This window comes from Oncorhynchus mykiss, chromosome 8 (assembly GCF_057628025.1).
Source record: "Oncorhynchus mykiss isolate SJ-2025 chromosome 8, ASM5762802v1, whole genome shotgun sequence".
Classification (NCBI taxonomy): domain Eukaryota; kingdom Metazoa; phylum Chordata; class Actinopteri; order Salmoniformes; family Salmonidae; genus Oncorhynchus; species Oncorhynchus mykiss.
Window position 1 is genome coordinate 54,638,145 of NC_143029.1, and position 27,296 is coordinate 54,665,440.

The following is a 27,296-nucleotide window of genomic DNA, read 5'->3' on the forward strand; positions in this document are numbered from 1 at the left end:
TGGCGTTTCCACTCTTTACCAAATATGGTAGTGAGAGGAAGCCCATTTTGGCCGACATTCTGCACATTTTCTCATCGATGAAACATTTTATCTCAATACAGTTTTCTGTTCCCAAAACAAGAATATGTTATGAACAAGGTGGATTACGTTTTTAAAAATCGCGCTGTTTATAAGGGGTGCAAAGGCGAGGTGAATTATTGCACACGCGCACTTCACAGAGGAAGAGTCCCTAACGGAAATATGCAGATGAGCTAGAACGCGCCAATAGGATCTCGCTAGCTCGTGCTTTGCTCTGCCCACCTCGTTTCTTGTTCTGCCCACAATCACTCATTAGTTCCCGTTGGAAACGACAGGCTGTGGTCTATCTTGGTTTAGTTATAGAAATAATTGCTCTCCCTCGAGCGGGTATCATCAGCGTCTAGGCTCGAGACTAGTTAGTTATAGTAGTACCCCCACCGAAACAGGTAGGCTAAAAATGATTTTACTTACTTGAATTATCTATTTACACGCCACCCGTCAGTTTGAAATATAATACGAATTAACAGGCTGTCATTCTTATGGTCATATAATACACATGTATATTTTGTCATATAAGTCGCTTAACGACATGAAAGTGAGCCAACTTGCCTGCCTAGTTAGCTAACGTTAGCTTGCTAGGGGGTTTCCATTAGTTACCACAGCCACAAAGTACAAATAAAGTAAAAATTAATGAAAACAAAAATTTGCTTTTTGGTCTTATATCCTTATAAGGGATAAGCAAACGCAGTGTGGTTAGGTTTAAAGTCTAATTTTAAGAAGATAAATTGTAGAAATAGGCGGGGTTTATGACTTTGTGGCTGTGGTAACTAGTAACGATATTTGCTAGTCCTGACCAAGAGACTGCCATCTTGCGTTGATCTGGGGTAGGGGTTTCAACACCTTAGGCCTTTGCACAAAAAACATTTAGGCTTTACAGTATGTTTACAATTAAGATATTTTATGAGGTCTAGTCAGGCTACTGGCATTTTTTTTTTAACCTTTCTTACAATCTCTCCCAGTTGCTGCAAACCTAGGCAGTACCTATAAAGACTTTCCTGTTGTGGCAACATTGTCTGTCTCCTTGGTGCCCTGAAATGCCTGCCGGTGTCTGCTGCATACAGCGCGTTCAGAAAGTGTTCAGACCCCTTGACTTTTCCCACATTTTGTTCCATCACAGCCTTATTCTAAAACAGATTAAATACCCCATAATGCCAAAGCGAAAACAGCAGAAATACCTTATTTCCATAAATATTCAGACCTTTTGCTCTGAATACTTTCCGATTGCACTGTATACCATGATTATGTCTAACTTTGTAATTCTACAGATGACTGTTGCATAGGCCTACATGACCTAATGAGATGTTGGACTCAGAAGACTGCACTTTGTCCCTGGATAACCTCTTCTTTGAGAGGCCAGTTGTCCACAAAGTGTGAGTCGTCAGAAACAACCTGCATCCCACAGTAATTCCCCACTAGATTTTCTATTTAGCGAGAGCAAAGTTCCTAGCCATGTTAAGCTTTGCTTAACCCTTTTCCTGCCCTCCTCCCATCTCCAGAAAGCCACTTTGTCAAGAGCAGAGTTCTTGGCAGTTGGAACCCCCTCTGTCCCTCTCCCAGATCCCAGCCACTCAGGACATCCAGAAAGAGGCAGAGGGTCTTTCATCATTCAGTAAGTGGCATTTGAAGTGATTAAATCATTTGAGTAAATTCAGTCAATACTGTAAGCGCCAGTTTCCCGGACCCGGACTAAGCCGAGTCCTGGACTAAAATGCACTTTCAATGAAAATGATATTTTGAAAAGGAATTTTAGTTCAAGACTAGGCTTAAACTGGGTCTTGTTTTAAGTCATGTCCCTTCCTGTCAATCATTGCATTATCATGTCGTCTATCAAATCCCTTTCTGACCATCTCCAATGCAGGTTTCTCTCAGAAGTCCAACAAATTCCTTCCCCCTTTGAAAAGAGCAGCTGACGGTGATGGTTTCACTCCCAAGAATAACAAATTAAATCAGAATACCAGTGATGGAAGAAAAGAACCTGAGGCACAGGGCGGGTGTGTCCTTTGGTCTCGGGAAGACTTCATGAATAAATCCCAGGATACCACAAAGGTTAGAGGTCGAACTAAAACCCCACATGAGTCTGGTCATGCACTGGAGCAGAAACATTTCCCTCTGGAGTTCAGCCAAAGCCCACCTCTACGGAGAAGGTAAGCCGTTCAAGTGAAACTAATGAGGGTGCATACTGTGCATTCAGAATACATAGTAAATGTCAGTGTCCCCCATCATGTGTCTTTATCAGATACTATTGTTTTGAAATGTAATGGCGTCCGTCAGAGCCCTTCTGAAATGGCACCTTCTTTATCAAATACATGGCTGTACTAGTTACATCATGATATGTGGGATATCACTGTAAGCACTTATGATCTCTCTACCTATAAATTAAATAATCTCTTTGTTGTTACAGTTTGTTCAAACCTCCCAGTGGTCAGGTGTTGAACAGCAGTGCAAACTCAATCAGAGGCCTCAACCAGGCACGACCCAGAGTGCAGCAAACCTTCGACCAGGTTTCTATGGCGACAGAGCCTCGGCTGGCAAAGCAGTCGGCAGCAGGCTCCGGCCCCCTCACCGATCTGGGACCGCCTACAGCCCGGGGACCACCACAGAAGACACAGGACAAGGGCACCAAGAGGGCTCATGTTCTCCCCATGACACCCCAACCCCTTCACATACAAAGTAGTACCGCACAGACTGAACCCAACACCATGTCTGTGTTTATATATATATAAATCATATACATATTGCTATGATGAGGTGTTGTAGCTGAAGAATGTACTCAGATGTAATGGTCATGGCTGCAGCCTGTCACTGTTCGTTAGAGCTTGATGAGGTGAAACTAGGTGAGCGCTACCCAATGCCCTCTTTGCTGTAATGACAGAAAAATACCACTAGGGGGTGGACAATATCTGCCATTTTGACTGGGGTTGGGTTACCACTGTCAGTGCGAATATAAAATGAGATGTCTATGGATTTGTTTGCATATTAGGTACTTCTGGGCCTGGGATACTCCGACCAATCTCTGAAATCCGTATCCTTTCGCATCTGTTTTATCATCAGTAATAACACAAGGAATGAAAAGTTAATGAATACTTGATTGATGCATGCTTGATGATGACTACATGAAATCTAAGGAACAATTGTGGGCTGTTTGTTGGGTGTCCTTAATCAAATGAACACAGCTGCTAAATTTAGATCGGTCTTCAAAGAGTTCCCTTACTTCAACTACGTTCAATCAAAAGCCCTAGATGACGTAAGCATTCAGAATTGTCATCCAATTAAGAACAGCAAAACAGTATCCTTGAGACATTTTTATGAGCCATGTATGTTTTGTAGGTTCTATACACGGGTAAGAACTTTGTGGCTTGTGCTCCTACGGGCTCTGGTAAGACTGTGCTTTTCGAGTTGGCCATCATCCGCCTACTGATGGAGACCACAGAGCCCTGGAGAAACGTCAAAGCTGTGTACAGTAAGGCCCTCCAATTACAGTACTTAGTATCCTTCTCAAAAGCACTAGGTAAAAAGCACATTAAGACATTAAGAGCTGATTCATGCTACAGCCTGTATGCAGTCTTGATATCTGGTTTGTTGCTGACATGTAAGTAATTTATGACCTGACTACACCAATACATTCTACGTGTTAAAAATGTAAATTGATAACATTTTATAAAATGAAAACTGTATGATGAGCTGCATTGATTGAGAATGCTTCTGTTGTCTTCAGTGGCCCCCATCAAAGCTCTATGCAGCCAGCGCTTTGAGGACTGGAAGAACAAATTTGGGCCTCTGGGCCTGAGCTGCAAGGAGCTGACTGGAGACACAGAGATCGACGACTTCTTTGAGATTCAAGACGCCAATATCATCATGACCACACCTGTGAGTGACACCGTATCCCAGTGTACAGTATATTGTATGTAGTATAGCCTGTCACCGCGGACATTTTTATTTGTGTGTAATATGTAGCGCAATGAAGTGGCTGATCCTATGACCATAGCAGATGTGATTTCCATGTCGCAATAGGGGTTTGTTAGTGATGTGAGGATGGATAAATTCAGTTGTATCGAGACAATTCACGACCTGCAGTCAAATTACCTAGTGGCCTCATGGGTGGATTCTTATTAATATTTTTCATAATTAGTAAAAAAAAAAAAAAAAGACACAAATCTGGTGTTTCTATGTCAAATTGTTTTGTTATATTTCAGTCTTCTGTGATGTATATTTAAATTGTAATATTGGGATGGGAGCTCAAAATGGAATACATTTCAACTCAATATCTGACATGGTACAGGTGTTTGTTTGTTTAAGCCCACAACCATGTGTGATGTGTATACTTTTGTTTCAAAGTAGATTTGTAGATTTGTTTAAGGCTACCAATAAACACTCTGTGACCTAGATTTAACCCACTGCAGGAAAAGGTTAACACTTTATTAACCAGTTCAAAATAAAGCACAGACACATTTCTGTTTCTCGCAGGAAAAATGGGACAGCATGACGAGGAAGTGGAGGGATAACTGCCTGCTGCAGTTGGTCCGGCTTTTCCTTATTGATGAGGTCAAGTAGATACGTTTTTAGTATTTGATGTTCGGTTCAAAATTCCCTCCGGTAGGACTACAACTATTTTCAGTACTTGGCCAAATAACACTCTGAAACAGCTTGGATAGAGTGAAACATTCTTTATTAACAGATTGTGATCTATAGAGGGCTTGCAGATGCGTCATGTTGGGAAGACCAAAGTCAGTCTGATGGAAGTCCTCCAATCGTCCACATGGCTGGCTGCGTTTTGCTACCACCGGAAACTTTGGGAATATTGCCCATTATTTAGTTTGTCTAAGGACCCAGAAAACGGAGGCAGTGGGAGAACCTATTCAAGTAAGTAAATCTATTTTGAAAATGATCGAAAACGATGTATTATTAGCTAGCTTGCACCAGAAACATAGTGTGCAGGGTCACTCAAATGAGCTGCTAACGTAATGTTTGCTAGTTAGAAAAGTTTACATACTGTATAGCTAGCTAAGTAAAATTAAATGTCACCAGCTTGCTAACTTCATATTATCTAGTTAGCTAGCTATTGTGATGTATTTATTGTTGGAACTCTAAATGTATTTGTAGCGAGGTAACTAGCCAACAGCCATGGAATAGGATTAGCTATCTGTCGCTGCTGTCAGAGAATGGAGAGTAGGCTACTCTGGATAGGGCAGGTACCTTTGTGGGAGGACATTTTTGAACATATTCTCCAGTTCCAGTCCCCAGCTTTAAAAAAAAAACTAAGTATAGAGAGATATATCTACATAATATTCAGTGCTGTCTAATTTGAGGATAATGCGCCCTGTTACTTTGTAATGTTTTCTGTCCTCAGGTACAAAGAGCTGTGAAACCCTGTCTGCAGATGGTCCCAAGAGAATAAGGGGCCATTCTTGTATACCATGGATTATATGTGTACCTATGTTCGCAAATTTAGTGAACAAAAATACAGTATTTGTCACACAATGTATAAACCTATTACAACTGGAGCAGGCCAACCCTGCTGGGTGTGCAGGCTTTTGTTTCAGCCCAACACTGACACACCTGATTCAAATCCAATTTTATTTGTCACATACACATGGTTAGCAGATGTTAACAATTCTCCAACAAGTACCTAATACACACAAATCTAAAAGGGTGAATGAGAATATGTACATGTAAGTATATGGATGAGCGGTGGCCTAGCGGCATAGGCAAGGTGCAATAGACGGTATAAAATACAGTATATACACTACCGTTCAAAAGTTTGGGGTCACGTAGAAATATCCTTGTTTTTAAAGAAAAGCACATTTGTCTGTTAAAATTGATCAGAAATAGTGTAGACATTGTTAATGTTGTAAATGACTATTGTAGCTGGAAACGGCTAATTTTTGATTAAAGAATAAATAAAACTGGCCTTCTCTAATACTACTTGAGTATCTGGAGCATCAGCATTTGTGGGTTCGATTACAGGCTCAAAATGGCTAGACACAAATAACTTTCTTCTGTTTTGACATGAACAATGTCTACACTGTATTTCTGATCAATTTGATGTTATTTTAAAGGACAAAAAATTAGCTTTTCTTTCAAAAACAAGGACATTTCTAAGTGACCCCAAACTTTTGAACGGTAGTGTACATGTGATATGAGTAATGTAAGATATGCAAACATTATTAAAGTGGCATTGTATGAAGTGACTAGTGATCCATTTATTAAAGTGGTCAGTGATGTAGACAGCAGCCTCTCTGAGGTAGTGATTGCTGTTTACCAGTCTGATGGCCTTGAGATAGAACCTGTTTTTCAATCTCTCGGTCCCAGCTTTGATGCACCTGTACTGACCTCGCCTTCCGGAGGGTAGCAGTGTGAACAGGCAGTGGCTCGGGTGGTTGTTTTCCTTGATGATCTTTTTGGCCTTCCTATAGGAGTCATGGAGGGCGGGTAGTTTGCCCCCGGTGATGCGTTATGCAGATCGCACCACCCTCTGGACAGCCTTGCGGTTGAGGGCAGTGCAGTTGTGATACAGCCCGACAGGATGCTCTCAATTGTGCATCTGTCAAAGTTTGTCAGGGTTTTGGGTGACAAGCCAAATTTATTCAGCCTCCTGAGGTTGAAGAAGCGTTTTTGCGCCTTCTTCACCACACTGTCTGTGTGGGTGGACCATCTCAGATTGTGATGTATATGCCGAGGAACTTAACTTTCCACCTTCACTGCTGTCCCTTCGATGTGGATCGGGGGGTCCTCCCTCTGCTGTTTCCTGAAGTCCACGATCATCTCCTTTTGTTTTGTTGACGTTGAGTGAGAGGTTGTTTTCCTGACACCACACTCCGAGTGCCTTCACCTCCTCCCTGTAGCCTGTCTCGTTGTTGGTGATCAAGCCCACTACTGTTGTGTCGTCTGCAAACTTGATGATTGAGTTGGAGGCGTGCATGTCCACGCAGTTGTGGTTGAACAAGGAGTACAGGAGGGGGCTGAGCACGCACCCTTGTGAGGCCCCAGTGTTGAGGGTCAGCAAAGTGGAGATGTTGTTTCCTACTTTCCCCACTTGGGGGCGGCCCCTCAGAACGTCCAGGATCCAATTCACAGGGCGGTGTTGAGACCCAGGGCCTCCAGCGTGATAATGAGCTTGGAGGGTACTATGGTGTTGAATGTTGAGCTGTTGTCGATGAACAGCATTCTTACATAGCTATTCCTTTTGTCCAGATGGGATAGGGCAGTGTGTGGACGTCTGTGGACCTGTTGGGGCGGTATGCAAACTGAAGTGGGTCTAGTGTGACAGGTAAGGTGGAGGTGATATGATCCTTGACTAGTCTCTCAAAACACTTCATGATGATAGAAGTGAGTGCTACGGGGGAGTAGTCATTTAGTTCAGTTATCTTTGCCTTTGGTACAGGGACAATGGTAGCCATCTTGACGCATAGTAGTCATTTAGTTCAGTTATCTTTGCCTTTGGTACAGGGACAATGGTAGCCATCTTGACGCATATGGGGACAACAGCCTGGGATAGAGAGCGATAAACACAGCATCAATGTATCGAACATAATTAGTTAAAAATCAAGTGTGCTATTGCTGGCCTGGAACAAGTCTGTTCACCCAGTAAATCAGGGGTCAGTTGAGCGAGGTTAGCCACTTCTGGTATTGACTTTTTTTTTGTTCCCTTGAAATTATGCTTTAATAGCAATAGCCTGCTTGTTACTAAAATGTCAAACCTTTACATATGAGTTAGCTTACTTGTACACTTTGAAATTATATGAAATAGTATTGATTCTTTGAAGTGTTTAAAGTTTTAATTGTTAAGTTAACTATTATTCAAGAATAACTAGTGTCGATGTTGATTAATCACAGTTCCCAATCCTGCAATAAAGAGGGGACTATGTCTCTAATTTGTGTTGTTTGTGTTGTATTCTCAAATTAACAGTACCTTTTTGTTCAGTCATAAGCTCTCCAATTAGTTTTAAATTTTTAAGTTCTCAATTTAAAAACAATACCAGTAGACAAAGAATGAAGCTAATCAGTTATACTAAATTTTGTACTTGCCTTGTGCTGTGCAAATCCAACCATTGTGCAAATCCAACCCTTGTAATCTCGGTGGAAGCAGGTAATGGGATCCTTCACTTCAAACACACACAACTACTACCACCAAGTTCAATACCAGATACTTTTCTCCCAGAAGGTCTGAGTGGCTACACAGCAATTGCATTGTCTCTGCTAAATGTGTTTAAATTGTAAAAGAAAGAAAATAGTTGGGCTATAAGAAATATTTTTAATTCAATGGGGCTAGTCAAAGCATAGATGACAACACTTTTAATTTCACCCATACAACAATACAGCCTATTATTAAAGTACAGTATGTTTACAATATCATAAACAATAGTATTTTACACGCTCCAAAGGACATTTTATATATCCACATGGTCTAAGGAGGCACTTTTGTCATGAAGACAAGGAGAAGGCGCTCTACTCAAATGACACAACAGGATTAATTGAAATTGTCCAAAGCACAGCATATGGCAACCATCTCGTATAACTGAGCGATGTTTCCTAAAGTAGTAGACGCTGATGCTGCTCTTGATAAGAGGTCAGCTGGTGAACCTACAGTAGTACATAAACCAATTAAAAGCACCCCTGATGTTAGAATAGCACCTATTTAGGTCAACTATACCACCAAGGCTCTTAATTGTTCGATTGTGTTTAATTCATTCAGGTGTTTTAGTGTCACATAAAGATTAAATCTATTGTTGGGATGGAACAACGAATAGTCAACAAGGCAGGTTGTCCTATCCCATTGAGACCTCTGTCCTATGATGTAATGTCCACACATTTTCCCTCTTATGAATAAAGTTCTCAACAAAATATCATTGGTTTATCATATTAATATTTTGGAGTTATTTTGGTCAATAATTGTCCTCCAAGCTATATGGACGTCATGTGTTACAATTTGCATCTCCCCTTTTCATGGTCATGGCTAGAAGGGATCAAGCTTTTGTCAAATTAGTGTCATATTCTAGATTACATGGTTGCATTCGAGACAAGGTCGTTTTTCTTGATCTGTTGTCAGTAGAGTAGGCCATCGTATCAAATACTATTCTGCTAATGTCTCCAGTCCTATAAAGTGTAGAAGAATTGCATCAAATGTATATCAAAGGCCACATTTTTTCCCGGTGCTAAGCGTTTATTTATAGCCTAAATTATCACTATCCAATCTACTCATCACATTAGGAATAGAATACTTACAATAGTCTGCAAATGCAATGATAGAGGCATGCAATCCCTTGTTATAAAGCTGCCTTTCTATGGTGAAAAATTGCTTCCCCAAAATGTGAAACTCACTACACATGCTAATAGCTAGACTACAAGCTATCTAGTTAGCTACTTTTGGGTAACTTAGTGTTGTTAACACCTGGATAGCATAACAGCTAAACTAAATTCGAAATTGGTCAGACTTGATTTACCAGTGATGAAATGATCGTAGCAGACCCTGTACTGAGAGCTGTCTGGATTCAGGTATTGACGGGCAAAAAGGTTTCTTCGCATTTCTGACAGCTCTCGAGTCTTATCTCATTGGCGTAACCAATTGTGTTGCATGATTGCGGGGAACATATTTTTCCCCCGTTGTCTTTCCTGCCTTGTTAGAGCAGCCAACGAATCCACAGAAAATGACCGTGGTGATGAATCAACTAGTTTTAGGCACTGTTATCGTGCAGATTGAGGTAGCAACTCGTCTGTTGACGGAATTAATTCGGTGGTCTTCCAATAATGGCCGCCAGGAGGCATCGTATGTCAACTGCAAGCCCTCTAATATCTGTCTATTATTGTGTCATACATGTGTTAGATTGACAACTAAATATAATCCATCTTGGCTCTGTGTTTCCAGGTGCACGTGGTGAAGGACCCTATGCGCGGAGCCACACTAGAGGTGGTGGTGAGCAGGATGAAGGCGGTCCATGCCTACCGTGCAGCAGAGAACCCTCAGGAGGATGTATCCATGAGATTTGTGGCCGTCTCCGCCACCATCCCCAATACCAAAGATGTAAGTGGCTGAGGGTCAAAGAGGGGTGATGTCACACTTTGGCCATATGCAAATACTCTAAAGAGACTTCCTTCACTATAGTCATTCTTTCCCTTTCTGTTCATCATTTGCCATTCTGACACATGCATCTCCGTGTCTTGTTATGTTGTTATTATGTCCGCAGTCCTGTCTCCTTCAGACAGAGTAAGGAAATAGGAAAGGCAGGAGCTCAATAGTATTGCTAGTTACTGATTATCATTAAACGGAGCATTTATTTGAAGAAATTACTTCTCCTTACTGGTTCAATGGTTTGGCATGGCAGATAGCAGACTGGCTGTGTGACGACAGAGACCCTGCTACTTGTCTGGAGATGGATGAGAGTCACAGACCGGTGAAATTGAGGAAAGTAGTGCTGGGTTTCCCCTGCAACAGCAACCAGACTGAGTTCAAGTTCGACCTGTCACTCAACTACAAGATGGCCAACATCATCCAGACCTACTCGGACCAGAAACCAACACTTGTTGTGAGGAACTCTCTTTGGGTCTCTGAAATGTAGACTTGACCAGTACCATATTTATACGTTTCAGTAAGTATTGTCATTGTTAATATTTCACACATAGGATTTTTTTTAATATATTTTTTTAACAGTTTTGTTCAACAAGGAAAGGAGTCCAGCAGTCGGCCACTGTTCTGGCCAAGGATGCCAGGTTCATCATGAGTATTGAGCACAAACAAAGGTTGAGCTACTTCCCTTTTCATTATTTAGAGATCTACAGGTATTCAATACACATGTCCTGCTGTTTAGTTTGATCTGATTGAATTGATGGAATCCTCTGTTTGCAGGTTGGTGAATTATGCAAACTCTCTCCTGGACTCAAAACTCAGAGGTCGGTGGAGAGTTTATAATCATTTATATTCCTTCTCTTCTGTACCATGTAGGCAAACATTGCTCATTGATTTGAATATAGCTATTTTGCGTTAGAAATGTGAAATTACTAGCCCAGTGTTTTCTCTTTTCCAGACTTGGTGTCGTTTGGAGTTGGTTTCCACCACGCCGGAGTTGACGTGTCAGACAGGAAGCGAATCGAGGAGGCCTTCAACATGGGAGACCTGCCTGTGCTGTGTGAGTATCTGCGTCGTTCCATGAGTAGAGTACACGCTAAAACAGTTACAGAGTTGAATTGCTGTTCGCCAGACATTGGGAGATTCATTCACCTTTCAGCAGGACAATAACCTACAACACAAGGCCAAATATACAGTGGAGTTGCTTAACAAGAAGACAGTGAATGTTCCTGAGTGGCCGAGTCAGATTTTCAAGCAGATTTATGTAAAAACTGTATGTCAAGACTTGAAAATGGTTGTCTAGGAATTATCAACAACCAATTTGAAGAATTTTTGGGGAAAAAATATTGCCAAATATTGTACAATCCATGTGTGCAAAGCTCTTATTAGAGACTTATCCAGAATGAGTCACAGGTGAGTCACTCAGCGCTGTAAATAATTATGTAAATTAGATATTTATGTATGTAATTTTCTAAACATTTGCATACATTTCAAAAACGTTTTACTTTCTCATTATGGGGTATTGTGTGTAGATGGGTGAGGAAAAAACATATATTTAATCCATTTTGAATTCAGGCTTTAACACAGGAAAATGTGGAATAAGTCAAAGCTGGTTCTCCTCTTTTTGGCAATTTTCTGGGGTTTTGTGGTGGAAATCTGAGAATAAGAGAATAACACTTCCCATAGGCTAGAAATGTTTAAAAATGAAATATTTTTCTTTTTTTTAAGCTGTTACACACAACAAGCTTCACAAGGGGATTATGGCTGGTTGAAGATGAAAACTGTAACCCTGTTTACGGTCAACCCAGTTAGTTTCATGGCACTTACTGAAGTCCTTTAATTTAACCCCTTGAGACGGGAAAGCATGTTTTTTATGAAGTTGAACATCTGCTATTTATGAGAGAATGTTAAAATGAGATTAAATGAATAGTTGTGTTTTTTTTTGTATGAAGTTACAGTACTTAAAATGTACTCTATTCGTGGAACGACCCTTCTATCCTCCATTACAGGCCAGCCATATGTGTTACCAGTCACAGTCATGCCAGTAGAGAGGGTTTAATAAAGATTAGTGTCAAAATATACTGTGGATGTGGCTAAATATAGAAAAGCTTTTCATTATCTCAGCCTATATTTAGTGCATCCTTCACCGGCAATCTTCCTCCATACTTCAGGATCAGAAACATTATTGACCTTAACATTGTCATGGCACATGTTTATGTAATATGAAATACCAAATAAATATTGTGTGAAGTTATTGGGGAAATGTCTCAGTTACAACTAGTACTCTGGCGATGGGGGTGAACCTGCCAGCCCATCTGGTGGTAATCAAGTCCACCACGCACTACATCGGGGGCGCCTGTGAGGAGTACAGCGAGGCCGACATGCTGCAGATGATTGGCCGAGCAGGCCGGCCACAGGTACGGAGCACAGACAAACCCTCAAGTAGCCCCAGACTCCCAGCATGCTTAGCTCGTCAGTGTACTGTACAAGTGCCCAGTCTTAAAACAGCCCTTTTTGCATCTTTTCAGTTGCTTTGTGAACTGTTTGTCTACCGCTCACAAAAAGCATAACCTCTATCTCCAGCTTTGCCTTCGATGTCTCCTCTCTAGTTTGATACATCAGCGACCGCAGTGATCATGACCAAGACTCAAACCAAAGACAAGTACATGCAGTTCATGAATGGAGCGGAAATCATCGAAAGCAGGTATGGGGACATTACTTTTTACAGACCACCAAAACCTAATTCGACTTAATTTTGTGTTAAATGAATTTACAGGTGAAGTCGAAAGTTTACACACACTTAGGTTGGAGTCATTAAACCTCGTTTTCAACCACTGCACAAATTTCTTGTTAACAAACTATAGTTTTGGCAAGTCGGTTAGCACATCTACTTTGTGCATGACAAAAGTCATTTTTCCAACAATTGTTTACAGACAGATTATTTCACTTATGATTCACTGTATCACAATTCCAGTGGATCAGAGGTTTGCATATACTAAGTTGAAGGTGCCTTTAAACAGCTTGGAAAATTCCGGGAAATGATGTCATGGCTTTAGAAACTTCTGATAGGCTAATTGACATTATTTGAGTCAATTGGAGGTTTACCTGTGGATGTATTTCAAGGCCTGCCTTCAAACTCAGTGCCTCTTTGCTTAACTTCATGGGAAAATCAAAAGAAATCGGCCAAGATGTCATGCCTTGACCATAGAGAGCCCTCGGGGTTCTCTATGGTGTTTTAGGTCAAGGGGGTTTCTAGGTATTATATTTCTATGTTGGTGTGTGTATGGTTCCCAATTAGAGGCAGCTGTCCTTTTTCACACCTGCTATGTGGGATATTGTTTTGTATGATTGCCTATGTGCGCTACGTATTTCACGATCGTTATATCTTTGATGTTTTGGAAGTTTCACTATCTTTAAAATGTGGAACTCTACTCATGCTTCACCTTGGTCCAATTATTCATACGACGATTGTGACAGAATATCCAACCTAAACAAGACCAAGCAGCTTGCCCAGAAGGTGAAGGAGAGTTGGTCATGGGAAGAGATATTAGGTGGATGCGAGACTCTTCCTTGGCGGGAGTCGCCGAGGAGTAAAGGAGGACAGCGACGACGCCGGGGTCCGCAGCCATAAACAACCCAAGGGCAACCCCAAGATTTGTTTTGGTGTCCAGTCCCGCTCCATGGCCGGATCCGCGGTCTGAGCGGGTGCTACGTCCCGCACCGGAGCCGCCACCGACGCTAGTTGCCCACCCTAACCCTCCCCATCTAGTTTCAGGTTTTGTGGTCAAAGTCCGCACCTTTGGGAGAGCCCTCTGGGTTCTCTATGGTGTTTTAGGTCAGGGCGTGACTAGGTATTCTATTTCTATGTTGGTGTGTGTGTGTGTATGGTTCCCAATTAGAGGCAGCTGAATATCGTTACCTCTAATTGGGGATCATACTTGGTGTGTCCTTTTTCCCACCTGCTATGTGGGATATTGTTTTGTATGATCGTTATATCTTTGTTGTTTTGGAAATTTCACTATCATTAAAATGTGGAACTCTACGCACGCTGCGCCTTGGTCCAATTATTCATATGACGGTCGTGACACAAGACCTCAGAAAAAAAATTGTAGACCTCCACAAGTCTGGTTCATCCTTGGGAGCAATTTCCAAACGCCTGAAGGTACCACCTTCATCTGTACAAACAATTGTATGCAAGTATAAACACCATGGACCACGCAGCCATCATACCGCTCAGGAAGGAGACGCGTTCTCCTAGAGATTAATGTACTTTGGTGTGAAAAGTGCAAATCAATCCCAGAACAACAGCAAAGGACCTTGTGAAGATGTTGGAGGAAACGGGTTAAAAAATATCTATATCCACAGTAAAACGAGTCCTATATCGACATAACTAGAAAGGCTACTCAGCAAGGAAGAAGCCACTGTTCCAAAACCGCCATAAAAGAGCCAGACTAGGGTTTGCAACTGCACATGGGGACAAAGATCATACTTTTTGGAGAAATGTCCTCTGGTCTGATGAAACAAAAATAGAACTGTTTGACCATAATGACCATCGTTATGTTTGGAATGTATTTGGCTAAAGTGTATCTAAACTTCCGACTTCAACTGTATATGATACTTGTGTAGAGGATGGTGATGGTGATGTCCTTTTGTTTGACCACTCAGCCTGCATACCCACCTGGTGGAGCACCTGAACGCTGAGATTGTCCTCCACACCATTTCAGACGTCAACATGGCCCTGGACTGGATCCGCTCCAGCTTCCTCTACATCCGAGCTCTGAAGAACCCCAGACACTATGGTCAGGGAAAAGGAGAGACACTGGACAGACCCCGGTCTCTATTAGTATTAGTCAGCAAATGTACAGCATGGATACAGCATTATCATGGGTGCTAGTCTATTACATTACAGTTATTAGCCTGTGCTTACATCTCACAACATAGTGTCAAACAGTTGCTCAAAAGACCTGAGGACATACAGTACCAGTCAAAAGTTTGGACACACCTACTCATTCAAGGGTTTTTCTTTATTTTTACTATTTTCTACATTGTAGAATAATAGTGAAGACATCAACACTATGAAATAACACAAATGGAATCATGTAGTAACCAAAAAATGTGTTAAACAAATGAAAATATTTTTTATATTTGTGATTCTTAAGTAGCCACCCTTTGCTTTGATGACAGCTTTTCACACTCTTGACTGGTACTGTACATGAGGAGAAAACAACTTACTGTCCGTGCGTTTTTATGCAGGCTTTTCCACTGACTTGGACCGATGTGGAATCGAAGCCAAATTGCAAGGTGTGGCATTGCTGTTTTTGTCTTTGTTGTATGGACTTCTTATCTGAGAAGACAGAATATCTCCATCACGATAGCATTTGTGTGACTGAAGAATCTCTCTCCCCATCCTGCTTCAGAGCTCTGTCTGAAGAACTTGAATTCCCTGGCCTCCATTGGTCTGATCTCCATGGATGAGGATGTTAACATCAAAGCTACAGGTTGAGAGCGGCTGACCATTTTGGTTCAAGAGGCTACAATGGCCATTTACTGTTTGTTACATTGTTTATCGTCAGAAGTGTAAAACAACGTGCAAACCCTGTACATGTTTGGTGTTATTCAATGATACAGATAGATGTCTCCTTAATCTTGGCATATTTCGGATTTCATCAGGGGAAGGGGACATTTGACCCATAGACTTGCATGTGCTTTCCAGCATCCCAAAGCCGTTAACTGAAATCTGTTATATCCTTGACATGTAATTGTGTTCATCCCGTACAGAGGCAGGCAGGCTGATGGCAAGGTACTGTGTTGCGTTTGACACCATGAAGCAGTTCAGCAAGGTGACAGGCACTGAGACCTTACCTGAGCTGGTAGGTATACAGTAACACTGTAGCGTCTCTCATTATGCACATACACTGTTTATATTGAGTGTCTGTATTGTGTTGTTTGTGGCGTTTGTGTTGTTTGTTACACAGGAAATTTGAATAGATGAGTTGAGTAGATTCTGTATTCCACTCAAATGGAAGCTGGGTCTTCTTCACACAGATAGAATTGATGGTGAAGGGCAGAGAGTTCACTGACGTGCAGCTGAGAGTGAACGAGAAGAGAACCCTGAACACGTTGAACAAGGACAAGAACAGGATCACTATCAGGTTTTAGTGGAATTCAATACATGATATTCCAATCAAATGCCCTGAAGATGGTGTAAATGCTGATATCTGGGCTTTTGTTTATCCAGGTATCCCATGGAGGGAAAGATCAAAAACAAAGAGATGAAGGTGAACTGGTAGGTCAAGCAGAGACCCCTACAGTGTACCAGCATGAGAAAATGGAGGGTGACATTGGAGAAGGCCATGTATTCTCTTTGGGTGAATCTCAAAAGTCTTTCCTTGAACCTTGGGTCTTTTCCTCCCTTACGTCTTGAGGCGGAGACGAGGAATTAGGCACATGAGGAATCAAGGAAAGACCTTTGAGATTCATCCCTTCTGTCTCTCTACCGGTCTTCCCCCTCAGTTTGATTCAAGCCCAGTTTGGCTCCATTCCAATCCAAGAGTTTGGACTTGCACAGGACACAGGGAGAATCTTCAGAAATGGAGTCCGAATCAGCAGATGTAAGTAATCAATCACTTCACATTAACAATAGATGATTAGCATTGAGCCTCATTTGATAGACAACCTTGATAGACAACGCTTGAAAAACACTCTTCAGTAAGATAATGTCTGTGTTTTGAACTACATTAGGCTTGGCAGAGTTCCTGAACCAGCGCTCCAAGACAGGCTTCTCTGCTCTACTCAACTCCCTGATACTGGCCAAGTGCTTCAGGGCCAAGCTGTGGGAGGACTCTCCTTACGTCTCAAAGCAGCTGGAGAAAATAGGTAAGGAGACATAGTACTGTCAATGCTTGTAGAACAGTAGTAGGTTATCCTACTGTTGCTACGAGACCACAGGAGGTTGGTGACACCTTAATTGGGGAGGACGGGCTCGTGGTAATGGCTGGACGCGAAATAATGGAATGGTATCAAATACAGCAAACGCACGGTTTCCACGTGTGTGATGCCAGTCCTTTCGCTCCGCTCCAGACATTGAGTTTTCCTCCCCTCACCAGCCTCCACTGTCAGACACCCCTTTTACAAATGGAGTGGCTGCAGTTCCGACATTTTTTTTTTCCTCCTGCACATTTATATATTCTCTACTTCACGCACAGAGAACAGGCTACTCAGGCGAATGGGGCTTGTTTAGTCAAGCTAGATCAAAGCCGAATCAATGTCTGCAAGGTCACATAAAGATAGTATTCTACATAACAGAACCCAACATAATAGCATAGTGTAACATTACTGGAAGACTGGAAGCATTTCACTGTAAGCATTTTCTCTCATGTGGCCAATACTGAACAGCGCGCCAATACTAGGAAAATACACAGGTCGGCTAAGCTACAGTTTGTTAACGCCATCTGCTCCGGAATTCGCTCACTGTACATCATTCGCAACAACACTGTAGGCTACTTCGAAGCAACACGGTGTATCTCAAGAAGATCTAAATGCGTATCGCCATCAAACTGATTGAGATCAAATGGTCGGTATGCAGATGCCACATCCGCAGCCTTTTAAAAACCCATTGACCAACTGATTTTGTTCCCAGACAAATCAAAGTCATGAAAATTGCTGTAACCATAGACATATGACACTGAGATTGAGTTGCTAAAAACTGAGATTTTATTTATAATATCATTTTATATATATATGGCTGTAACAACACAGATAACACAGATATCTGATCCAGGGTTGTCTCTGTCGACGGCCATGGTGAACGCTGGGCTCACCACCTTCAACAAGATAGAGCAGACCAACGCCAGGGAACTGGAGCTGGTGAGAATAGCATCAACTGAGAATGACTGTAACTAGAAAAGTCATTAAACAACACTTTTTGTCTCGATATCTCCAAATGGTTTATTGACATTGAGACCAACATGCAGTGTCACGGCTTTCGATCAAATCAGTCAGTTAAAAGACCTTTTTACATCGACAGTTGTCACAATGTGCTTTCACGTACAATAAAAGCAAATATTTGTTGTCCGTTTATGTTTTCTAGATTGTCAACAGACATCCTCCGTTTGGAAACCAAATCAGAGACGCTGTCATGAATCTACCCAAGTATGAAGTTAGTTTGGAGCAGGTAAAAATGTTTGCTTTGGTGGAATTGTAGTTTGAACGGAAATGGTCATCAAGGTGAATCGTTGTAGAAATATTTGGTAGCAGGACGTAGCAGAATATTTTCCATACTTGTATCATTTAACATCAATGAATACATCTCCCCCACAAGCTTTAATTTCGTTTTTATTTTTCACGTTTTAGCTTCCAAGATACAACATCGCCACCGCAGAGATTGTCGTGACTGTGAATGTGAAAAACCACGAACAGCTACTGTCAAAGAGAACCACTCATGACCACCACTATGTCACAATGATCATCGGGGACTGTGACAACAACGTGGTCTTCCTGCAAAAACTCACGTAAAGATTAGGACTGGCATTTCCAGAAATGTCGTCACACACAGACACGACCTGATACACACATGCATAGAGGCACACTTTACCTAAAGCTTGTAGGTGGAGACAGAACATATTAAACGTGTATTATAAAACATTTTAAAGGGTCATACATGCTTATAACAAGTTATAAAGCATTGTACCTGCAGGCTTTAAGTAAAATGTTACTGTCATACACTTATAGAAGGAAAACAGTAAAGGAAAGAGAGCAGAAGAGAGGGAGAACATGAAAGGGAAAGAAATATGTAAGGGAGAGCGACTGTATTGTGTGTTCATCCAGAGACTTGATGCTGTTGAAGTCGGGAAACTGGTCAAAGAAGATCGAAGTGGCGAAAGCCTTCAAAGGAGAGGAGATCAGCGTGAATCTAATCAGCTCAGAATACGGTCAGGCAGTTAACTGTCAGGATTTTACGTTTGTCATTGTTCAAAATACACTTGTACAAACTACATAAAACTTCTAAAAGGCAGTTTAAGTCTAATTAAATTGTTTCAGTGATAATTGTAAAAAGTAAGAATATACACCTCCTTCTATTAACTACTCTGAGATCTTCCTCTCTGCAGTGGGGTTGGACATTCAGCAGAAGTTTAGTGCCTTCTACTCTGGACCAAAGAGGTACGGAGGTGAATCATTCACACCTGAGCAACATGACACTATGCACATAGCACAGGCTGACGCTCAGAGATCACAGGGTGCAACACAGAGAACACAGCCAACAGGTCAGCAAACACAGGCTACGGCACAGAAGAGAAACTCCACATCCACAGAAAAGGGTAGGCTGATTTTACACCAAACATTAGAATGCTTTGAGCTATTACTAAGTTGTACTTGCAGACTCACAGGACTGTTTTTGTTTTTGTTTTGAAACAAAATGTGCAATATCTTTTTTTTCCCGCTGAAATTCCGGTTCCTCACAACCAGTTCCAGGCAAAAGACAATGTAACCACTTCTGCAAAAACAAGGATCAGTGTGGCCACGACTGCTGTGAGTCAAGTTTTTAGTCCTCAAAAACTGTCCATTCCATTTCTCAATTGACACTTAGAATAATTAAAATGTTTGATTAATGTATTATAGTGTACAGTGCATTCAGAAAGTATTCATACCCCATGACTTTTTCCACATTTTGTTGTTTTACAGCCTGAATTCAAAATTGATTACATTCAATTTTTTTAAACACTTTTCTCATCGATTTACACACACTACCCCATAATGACAGTGAAAATATGTTTTTAGACATCTTTGCAAATTTATTTAAAGTTAAATACAGAAGTGTTCACACCGCTGAGTTAATACTTTGTAGAAGCACATTTGGTGGAAATTACAGCTGTGGGTCTTTCTGGGTGTGTTCTAAGAGCTTTTCACACCTGGACTGTGCAACATTTACCCATGTATTATTTTCAAAATTCTTCAAGCTCTGTCAAATTGACATAGATTTTCAACTCGCCCACTAAGGAACATTCACTGTCTTCTTGGTAAGCAGCTCCAGTGTAGATTTGGCCTTGTGTGGTAGGTTATTGTCCTGCTGAAAGGTAAATTCATCTCCCAGTGTCTAGTGGAATGCAGACTGAACCAGGTTTTCCTCTAGGATTTTGCCTGTGCTTAGTCCTTAACGATTACAAGCATACCCATAACATGATGCAGCCACCACTGTGCTTGAAAATGTGGAGAGAGGTACTCCCTAATGTGTTGTATTGGATTTGCCCCAAACATAACACTTTGTATTCTGGACAATAACTTAATTGCTTTGCCATAAACAGAATGCATGTTTTGGAATATTTGTATTCTGTACAGGCTTACTTCTTTTCACTCTGTCAATTATGTTAGTATTGTAGAGAAACTACAACATTGTTGATCCATCCTCAGTTCTCTCTTATCACTGCCATTAAACTCTGTAACTGTTTAAAAGTCACCATTGCCCTCATGGTGAAATCCCTGAGCGGTTTCCTTCCTCTCTGGCAACTGAGTTAGGAAGGATGCCTGTATCTTTGTAGTGACTGGGTGTATTGATACACCATCCAAAGTGTAATTAATAACTTCACCATGTTTAAAGGGATATTCAATGTCTGCTTTTTTTCCATTTTTACCCATCTACCAATAGGTGCCCTTCTTTGTGAGGCATTGGAAAACATTCCTGGTCTTTGTGGTTGAATCTGTTTTTTAAATTCACTGCTCTACTGAGGGACCTTACACATAATTGTATGTGTGGGGTACAGAGATGAGGTAGTCATTCAGCAGTCATGTTAAACACGTACTGCACACAGAGTGAGTCCATGCAACTTATTATGTGACTTGTTAAGCACATTTTTACACCTGAACTTGTTTAGGCTTGCCATAACAAAAGGGTTTAATACTTATTGACATATTGAGTAAACTTTTCTAAAAACACACAGTTATTCCACTTTGATATAACGGGCTATTATGTGTAGGCCAGTGACAAAGAATGTAAAATGAATACATTTTTTATTCATGCTGTAACACAACACAATGTAGAAAAGGTCAAGGGGTCAACTTCCTGAAGGCGCTGTATTTTCATATCCTAATTATGTTTCCCAGGTCAAAATGGAGTGCCGGTGGTTCTGAAGAGACCTATGAATCAGCATTCGAGTTTCTCCTCCTACCTCCAAGACCTGAAGACCAGGAGTGATACACTGACGGAGACTCCAGTCAAACGCCTCAAAGTGAGAGAATACCTGACAAGAACTGCAGCAGTCCTTTAAAATATAACCCCTTTGGGCTGAATTCTAACTTAAGAGACTCACACAAGACTCATTCATACTTTGGCATAAATCATGCATTGAAATCTAAGGCGTGACATGTTTTAGCTTTTTTAAATGTTTTATGTGTCAACTGAATTTGTGTTTTGTCTGCCTGTTGCTTGTTCCTTTAGATGAGAATGAGTGGTAGGACTGGGGCTACGAACATTCAGCACTTTTCTTATACGCCTGCTGCTTGTAGGTACATACACTCTTTTTCCACATCCAAAACATACAGTTCATCAGGTTGGAGTTTTTTAAATTTTTTAAGTGTTTACCTTATTTAACTAGGCAAGTCAGTTGAGAACAAATTCTTATTTTCAATGACAGCCTAGGAACAGTGGGTTAACTGCCTTGTTCAGGGGCAGAACAACAGATTTGTACCTTGTCAGCTTGGGGATTTGAACTTGCAACCAACGCTCTAACCACTAGGCTACCCTGCCGCCCAGAGTTAATTGATTACCAATGCAAACTGTATCTGACACTTTCCTCATCTTTTCTTAAAATGTTTTGAAGGTTTGTAGGTAATCATTACGGCGCTTCAACAATACAACAGAGTGTGGAATCAGCTGAGGACTTTGCAACGCCCCAAGAGATGGCATATCTTGAGAACTATGACCATGGTAGGTTTAGTATCAGAATCCCTCTAGAGAAGAGATGGGCAACTTTGATGGGGTGGGGGCCACAAAAAATCTGAACTCATCATAAGGGGCCGCAGTGGCTCGTGTGTCTGCGTACCCTCATCCATACCCACACATGCAGTCAGAGCTGGCCCTAGCTTTTTAGTGGCCCCCCAACTCGACAGTGAGATAAAAAAATATATGTTTTACAGTTCATTTCCTGCAATCCTACACATTTTGCCATGGGCGTAGAGAAATATTTGGAGTTTTTAATACGATATCTGAGTGAAAGTAACTAGCAACATCAATGGGGGTGTCCCAGTGTGTAATTTGACCATGATTACTACAAGTTTAGATAGCTCTCCACTAACTTACCAATCTATACTGAACAAAAAATATAAACACAACCTGCAACAATTTCAACGATTTTAGTGAGTTACAGTTCACATAAGGAAATCAGTCAATTGAAATAAATTCATTAGGCCCTAATCTATGGATTTCACATGATTGGGCAGGGGCGCAGCCATGCCCACCCACTAGGGAGCCAGGACCAGTCGGTCAGAATAATTTTTTCCCCACAAAAGGGCTTTATTACAGACAGAAATACTCCTCAGTTTCATCAGCTGTCCGGGTGACTGGTCTCATACGATCCAGCAGGTGAAGAAGCCGGATGTGGAGGTCCTGGGCTGGCGTGGTTACAGGTGGTCTGCGGTTGTGAGGCCAGTTGGACGTACTGCCAAATTCTGTAAAACAACATTTAAGGTGGCTTATGGTAGAGAAATTAACATTCAATTCTCTACCAACAGCTCTGGTGGACATTCCTGCAGTCAGCATGCCAATTGCACACTCCCTCAAAACTTGAGACATCTGTGGCATTGTGTTGTGACAAAACTGCACATTTTAGTGGCCTTTTATTGTCCCCAGCACAAGTTGCACCTGTGTAATGATCATGCTGTTTAATCTGCTTGTTGATATGCCACAAGTGTCAGGTGGATGGATTATCTTGGCAAAGGAGAAATGCTCACTAACAGGGATGTTTTAAAAAATGTGCACACAAAATGTGAGAAACATTTCTGGGATCTTTTATTTCAGCTCACGAAAAATGCAACTAACAATTTACATGTTGTGTTTATATTTTTGTTCAGTATACATTTTCTTTGCTTTCAGTGACTGACATAACAAGAGAAAAGATGCTGATGCACAACCAAATTTCGAAAATTGCACCTTGTGTATTCTACTATTGTAACTCTTTACTATTTATATTTGACTACTTTTACTTCACTACATACCTAATGAAAATAATGTACTTTTTACTACGTACAATTTCCCTGACACCCAAAAGTACTCAGCCATTACATTATGAATGCTTAGCTGGACAGGAAAATGGTCCAATTCACACACTTATCAAGAGAACATCCCTGGTCATCACTACTGCCTCTGATCTGGTCGACTCACTAAACTTTGTTTGTAATTTATGTCTGCGTGTTGTATTGTGCCCCTGGCTATCTGTACAATTAAACAATTTGATAATGGTGCCAGCTGGCTTGCTTAATATAAGCAATTTGAAATGATTTATACTTTTACTTTTGATACTTAAGTATATTTTTGCAATTACATTAACTTTTGATACTTACGTACATGTATATGTAAAACCAAATACTTTTAGACTTTTACTCAAGTAGTATTTTACTGGGTAACTTTCACTTTTAATTTAGTCATTTTCTTTTAAGATCTACTCTCAACATATTTCTATTAATTATTCATTTTGGGGGGGGGGGGGGGGGGGAATTGATCGACAAAAAAGGGGCCATGCGGGCTGCCAGTATACAGCAGTGTGGAAAAGTAATGGTGGTTAATGGACGCTTGAGAGGAGTAACTCAAAGGATATCTCTCTACAGAGTATAATGACTACCTGGAAGACATATATCAGACAATGGGAGAAGAGGAACCACCCCTACAAACCCCTACAGAGTCACAAAGTAGGACTTCTCAGTTAATAAAACTATGTCATACTATATTTTTATTTTTTTACAATCATCCCATGATTCCAAGTCGTACTCCCTTGTAGATTCAATACTGTATGCACATCATATTATTTTCCAGTAGACTACTTACTTCAAACACTGCAAACAGACATACATTTTACATCAACATCTCTCAACATTAATCAACATCTGTGTTTTCAGGCACTTCAATGTGGAGGAAACCCAGTGCATACAACGGAGGGTCACTCAGCCACAGCACCCCCCAAAGCCAGGGCATGGGTTACTCCCAAAGCCACAGCACTACTCAAAGCCAGAGCACGGGTTACCCACAGAGCCACAGCACCCACCAAACCCATAGCATGGGTTACCCCCAAAGTCATTTCCCCCTTCAAAACCAGAGTAGGGAGGAAACCCAGAGTCACAATACCCCCCAAAGCCAGACTAGCGGTTACAGCACTCCCCAAAGCCAGAGCAGGAGTTACTCTCCGAGTCCCATCGTAGACTTGACCGATGACAGTGGCTTCCTCTCGTCGTCACACACCCCCAGCGTGACCTTTGACCTGGGAGACGAATGGGATGATTTTGACGATGACAACTTAGTTCACGCCAGTGAGACATCATGCACCACTGTAGCTAACACTCAGGGGATTGACCGTGACAAGCTGAAAGGTATTCTACTACAGAACATCCAGGGTTTGAGTCAATTTAATTAAAATGCTGTCAATTCAGGAAGTAAACATTCATTCCAATTCTTCCTCATTGAAAAGAATTAAGAAAAATTGGAATTGAAATCAGAATTTCACTTTACTTCCTGAACTAACTGAATTGAAATAGAATTGACCCCAACCCTTTGTTCATCAATTACAGTTTGATTGGTAATTTTAATCTGATCTTCAATTAATTATGAAATGATGGACATGTGTTTTCAGGTCACTCAACGCCACTACCATCCACTTATGTACAACCCAAACCCCGCTTCACTGTGTCCTGTGCCCCACTCAGGTAAGTTCTACTTGTACCAAACTTCACTGTGTCACAAGATGTCAAACCACTGTCATTACACTGAATTAAATCGATATCAAATTAAGATCCTATATCTGTAAATACTTGACAAATGTGTCCTAAACTAAATGATTATCAATGTAAAATGTCATGTTTTATTTGTGTGTCCAAGGTCAACCTCCCCAGTTATTCCTCAGATAGCAGTTACTAGTCTCTCAGTCAGACCACATAACCTCCAGGCTTCTGCTCCCTGGAGCCACTCTGACAACAAGGCCACAGTGAGTTACTAACTACCCCTAGCAACTCAGTTGACTTCATCTCAATGCTGAATCTGACATCAAAATTAAACTGACGACAAAGCCAAGGCTTCTGTTATGATATTGAATGAAAAGGTTTTTACACAAACCACATTATTTTAAATGTTTTAGCCCATTTGTTTCCAAACACATTTGAAAAGTAATATTTTCCATCTGCAGAGGACATTCAGTGAACCCTCTGTGAAAGCACCCTCCTTCACAAAACAGACTGATACAAGCATGGCTCCGCTGGGAGGACAGTTTGATTTCTTCTCAAAGACGACTACCCCAAACAATGGCAATGCGACTGGCAAAAGGTAAGGAGGAACTATAGCGAAAGAATAGTTCATTTCCTTTACTTTTTATCAATACAACTTGTAAGCAGATTATGCATTAACTTTATATCATTGATAGATAGCATGATTCCTCATCATTGCAGGCTCCAGGGAGAGGACAACAGCAAGGAAGTGGATGCATTCATGGGTATATTTGATGGACTATTTTAGAAGTGTTTATAGTTGTATGGACAGGTTCCATGACAATGTTTCATGTTACTGTGTATGTTATACTTTATTTATACTGTTTGCTGTTTGAGATGAACTGTTAGATTTACTGTTGATCCTATTTGAAAATGTTTCTATCATTCAGGAGTAGGAACATTCAATCATCATTAGCAGGTGGTCAAAAAAGTATTATATATCTATGTACTTAATTGAATAAACACAATATTTATTCAGAGGAAGTCTGAGGGGATTATATCTAAATATTATAATTTTTATATTGACATCTAGGAAAGTATCAAACCTTAAAAACGCGTGTGCGTGGACAATCCTATGAGTGGAGTGTTTCCACATGATATGGGTAAAGTTTAATGTGGTAGGGGGGCTGGCGAGTGGTATTTCGTTTTTTGGGGGGGTAGAAGTTAGTAAGGAATTATTTGGTTTTGAATGTTATTTTCATGGTTGTATAGAATTGGGCAGATCATGATTGTTCGTACACAGTGGCGATTTTAGCATACAAGTCTTGGTGGGGAAAACTCAAATGTTATTTTTTGTTGTTATTGTTGATGCATGCCAGCAAAGCCACTACACAACACTAAACAATACATTAATTGCACTATGACGGTGACACACGGTGCCCACAAACTGTTAAGGCCTACATAAACCTGTCCCAACAGCAGAGCTTTCTTTCCAGCACAATGGAGTGAATCCTTACCACTGCTACACCTGGTCATCAGCGGAGCCTTGTCTGGCAGCGAAACAGTTAATTCATTCTCATTTACTGCCTTTTTTTAAAACATAGCTGATATGGCTGACTTGCAACAAGTGTGGTTTCTACGGACAATTGAGATGTACAAACTATGGCATAAGGGAACGATAAGAGGCTATACGTAATTTCAATTAAGACTTTAATGAGCAAGCTAAGACGGATGTTGTCAATAGAACTATTCTTTCAGCACTTTTGAAATATACAGTGACAAAATTCAGAACATGGGGCGTTCTTACAGAATTATCACTGTACACCAAGTCAGAACCGTAGGATAAGTAAAGGGGGCATATAAGAAGACAGTATAGAAGACAGTATCTTACAATATTCGATGATGACATTTCTCTAAAACAGGCTATATGATACATGTGCACCACCAAGTCAGAACAGTAGGCTAAGTTGTGAGGGGGAAAGGGACCAAATTATTAGGGTGAGGCACATGGGCTACTAACAGCTTACTACACAACATATACTTAGTATTACTTTCTTAAACACAGTATACATATCCCCTTCACATATTACATAATTTCTGCAGCAGCATATAAGACATTTTTGGACTTTGTTGTGCAGTGCCCACTTGAACAGGACAGTGGCGCGGCAGTTATTCTTGTGGTCAAATTTTGTAATCAAAGTCCGGCATTCTCTGGATTTATGGTGCTTTCAAGACAACTGGGAACCCGGGAAAAGGTTGC

General features: G+C 41.0%; 1 protein-coding gene and 1 long non-coding RNA gene across 13 annotated transcripts; one reads left to right on the plus strand and one right to left on the minus strand.

Annotated features, from left to right (window-relative positions):
• The first annotated feature begins 315 nt into the window (after positions 1–315).
• Positions 316–26,076, plus strand: hfm1 (helicase for meiosis 1). Of its 12 annotated transcripts, none has more exons than XM_090181966.1 (40): positions 316–464; positions 1,359–1,448; positions 1,575–1,687; positions 1,937–2,222; positions 2,480–2,912; positions 3,059–3,100; positions 3,252–3,322; positions 3,406–3,538; positions 3,794–3,945; positions 4,543–4,620; positions 9,941–10,096; positions 10,398–10,598; positions 10,724–10,812; positions 10,919–10,962; positions 11,097–11,198; positions 12,410–12,555; positions 12,748–12,842; positions 14,804–14,937; positions 15,392–15,439; positions 15,556–15,636; positions 15,917–16,008; positions 16,184–16,290; positions 16,377–16,424; positions 16,652–16,749; positions 16,880–17,014; positions 17,919–18,004; positions 18,228–18,311; positions 18,491–18,648; positions 18,965–19,068; positions 19,246–19,455; positions 19,604–19,666; positions 21,236–21,360; positions 21,570–21,637; positions 21,952–22,058; positions 23,954–24,034; positions 24,242–24,709; positions 24,970–25,042; positions 25,215–25,320; positions 25,519–25,655; positions 25,778–26,076. In XM_090181966.1, exons 5-40 carry the CDS (start codon positions 2,843–2,845, stop codon positions 25,842–25,844), a joined length of 4,059 nt encoding a protein of 1,352 aa, XP_090038092.1. In that variant the 5' UTR covers positions 316–464; positions 1,359–1,448; positions 1,575–1,687; positions 1,937–2,222; positions 2,480–2,842; the 3' UTR covers positions 25,845–26,076. The 12 variants fall into 12 exon arrangements, 9 of the variants coding, with proteins under 9 accessions (XP_090038092.1, XP_021468570.2, XP_090038091.1 ...); XM_021612895.3 differs by having other exon boundaries at positions 322–464; positions 2,480–2,748; XM_021612894.3 differs by having other exon boundaries at positions 342–464; positions 1,344–1,448; positions 2,480–2,748.
• LOC149982025 (uncharacterized) lies at positions 5,639–9,824 on the minus strand. Its single transcript, XR_016482448.1, has 2 exons — positions 9,519–9,824; positions 5,639–7,564 (listed from the first exon to the last, which is right to left on the minus strand). It is a non-coding gene; the product is annotated as an uncharacterized LOC149982025 (long non-coding RNA).
• Positions 26,077–27,296: the final 1,220 nt, after the last annotated feature.

Coding starts and splice junctions, on each gene's coding strand:
- hfm1 (XM_021612895.3), top strand. CDS start 1,378: ATGTTGGACTCAGAAGACTGCACTTTGTCCCTGGATAACCTCTTCTTT. Junction 3,946..4,542: donor ATATCATCATGACCACACCT/GTGAGTGACACC, acceptor TGTTTCTCGCAG/GAAAAATGGGACAGCATGAC. Junction 25,043..25,214: donor GTGTCCTGTGCCCCACTCAG/GTAAGTTCTACT, acceptor TGTGTGTCCAAG/GTCAACCTCCCCAGTTATTC.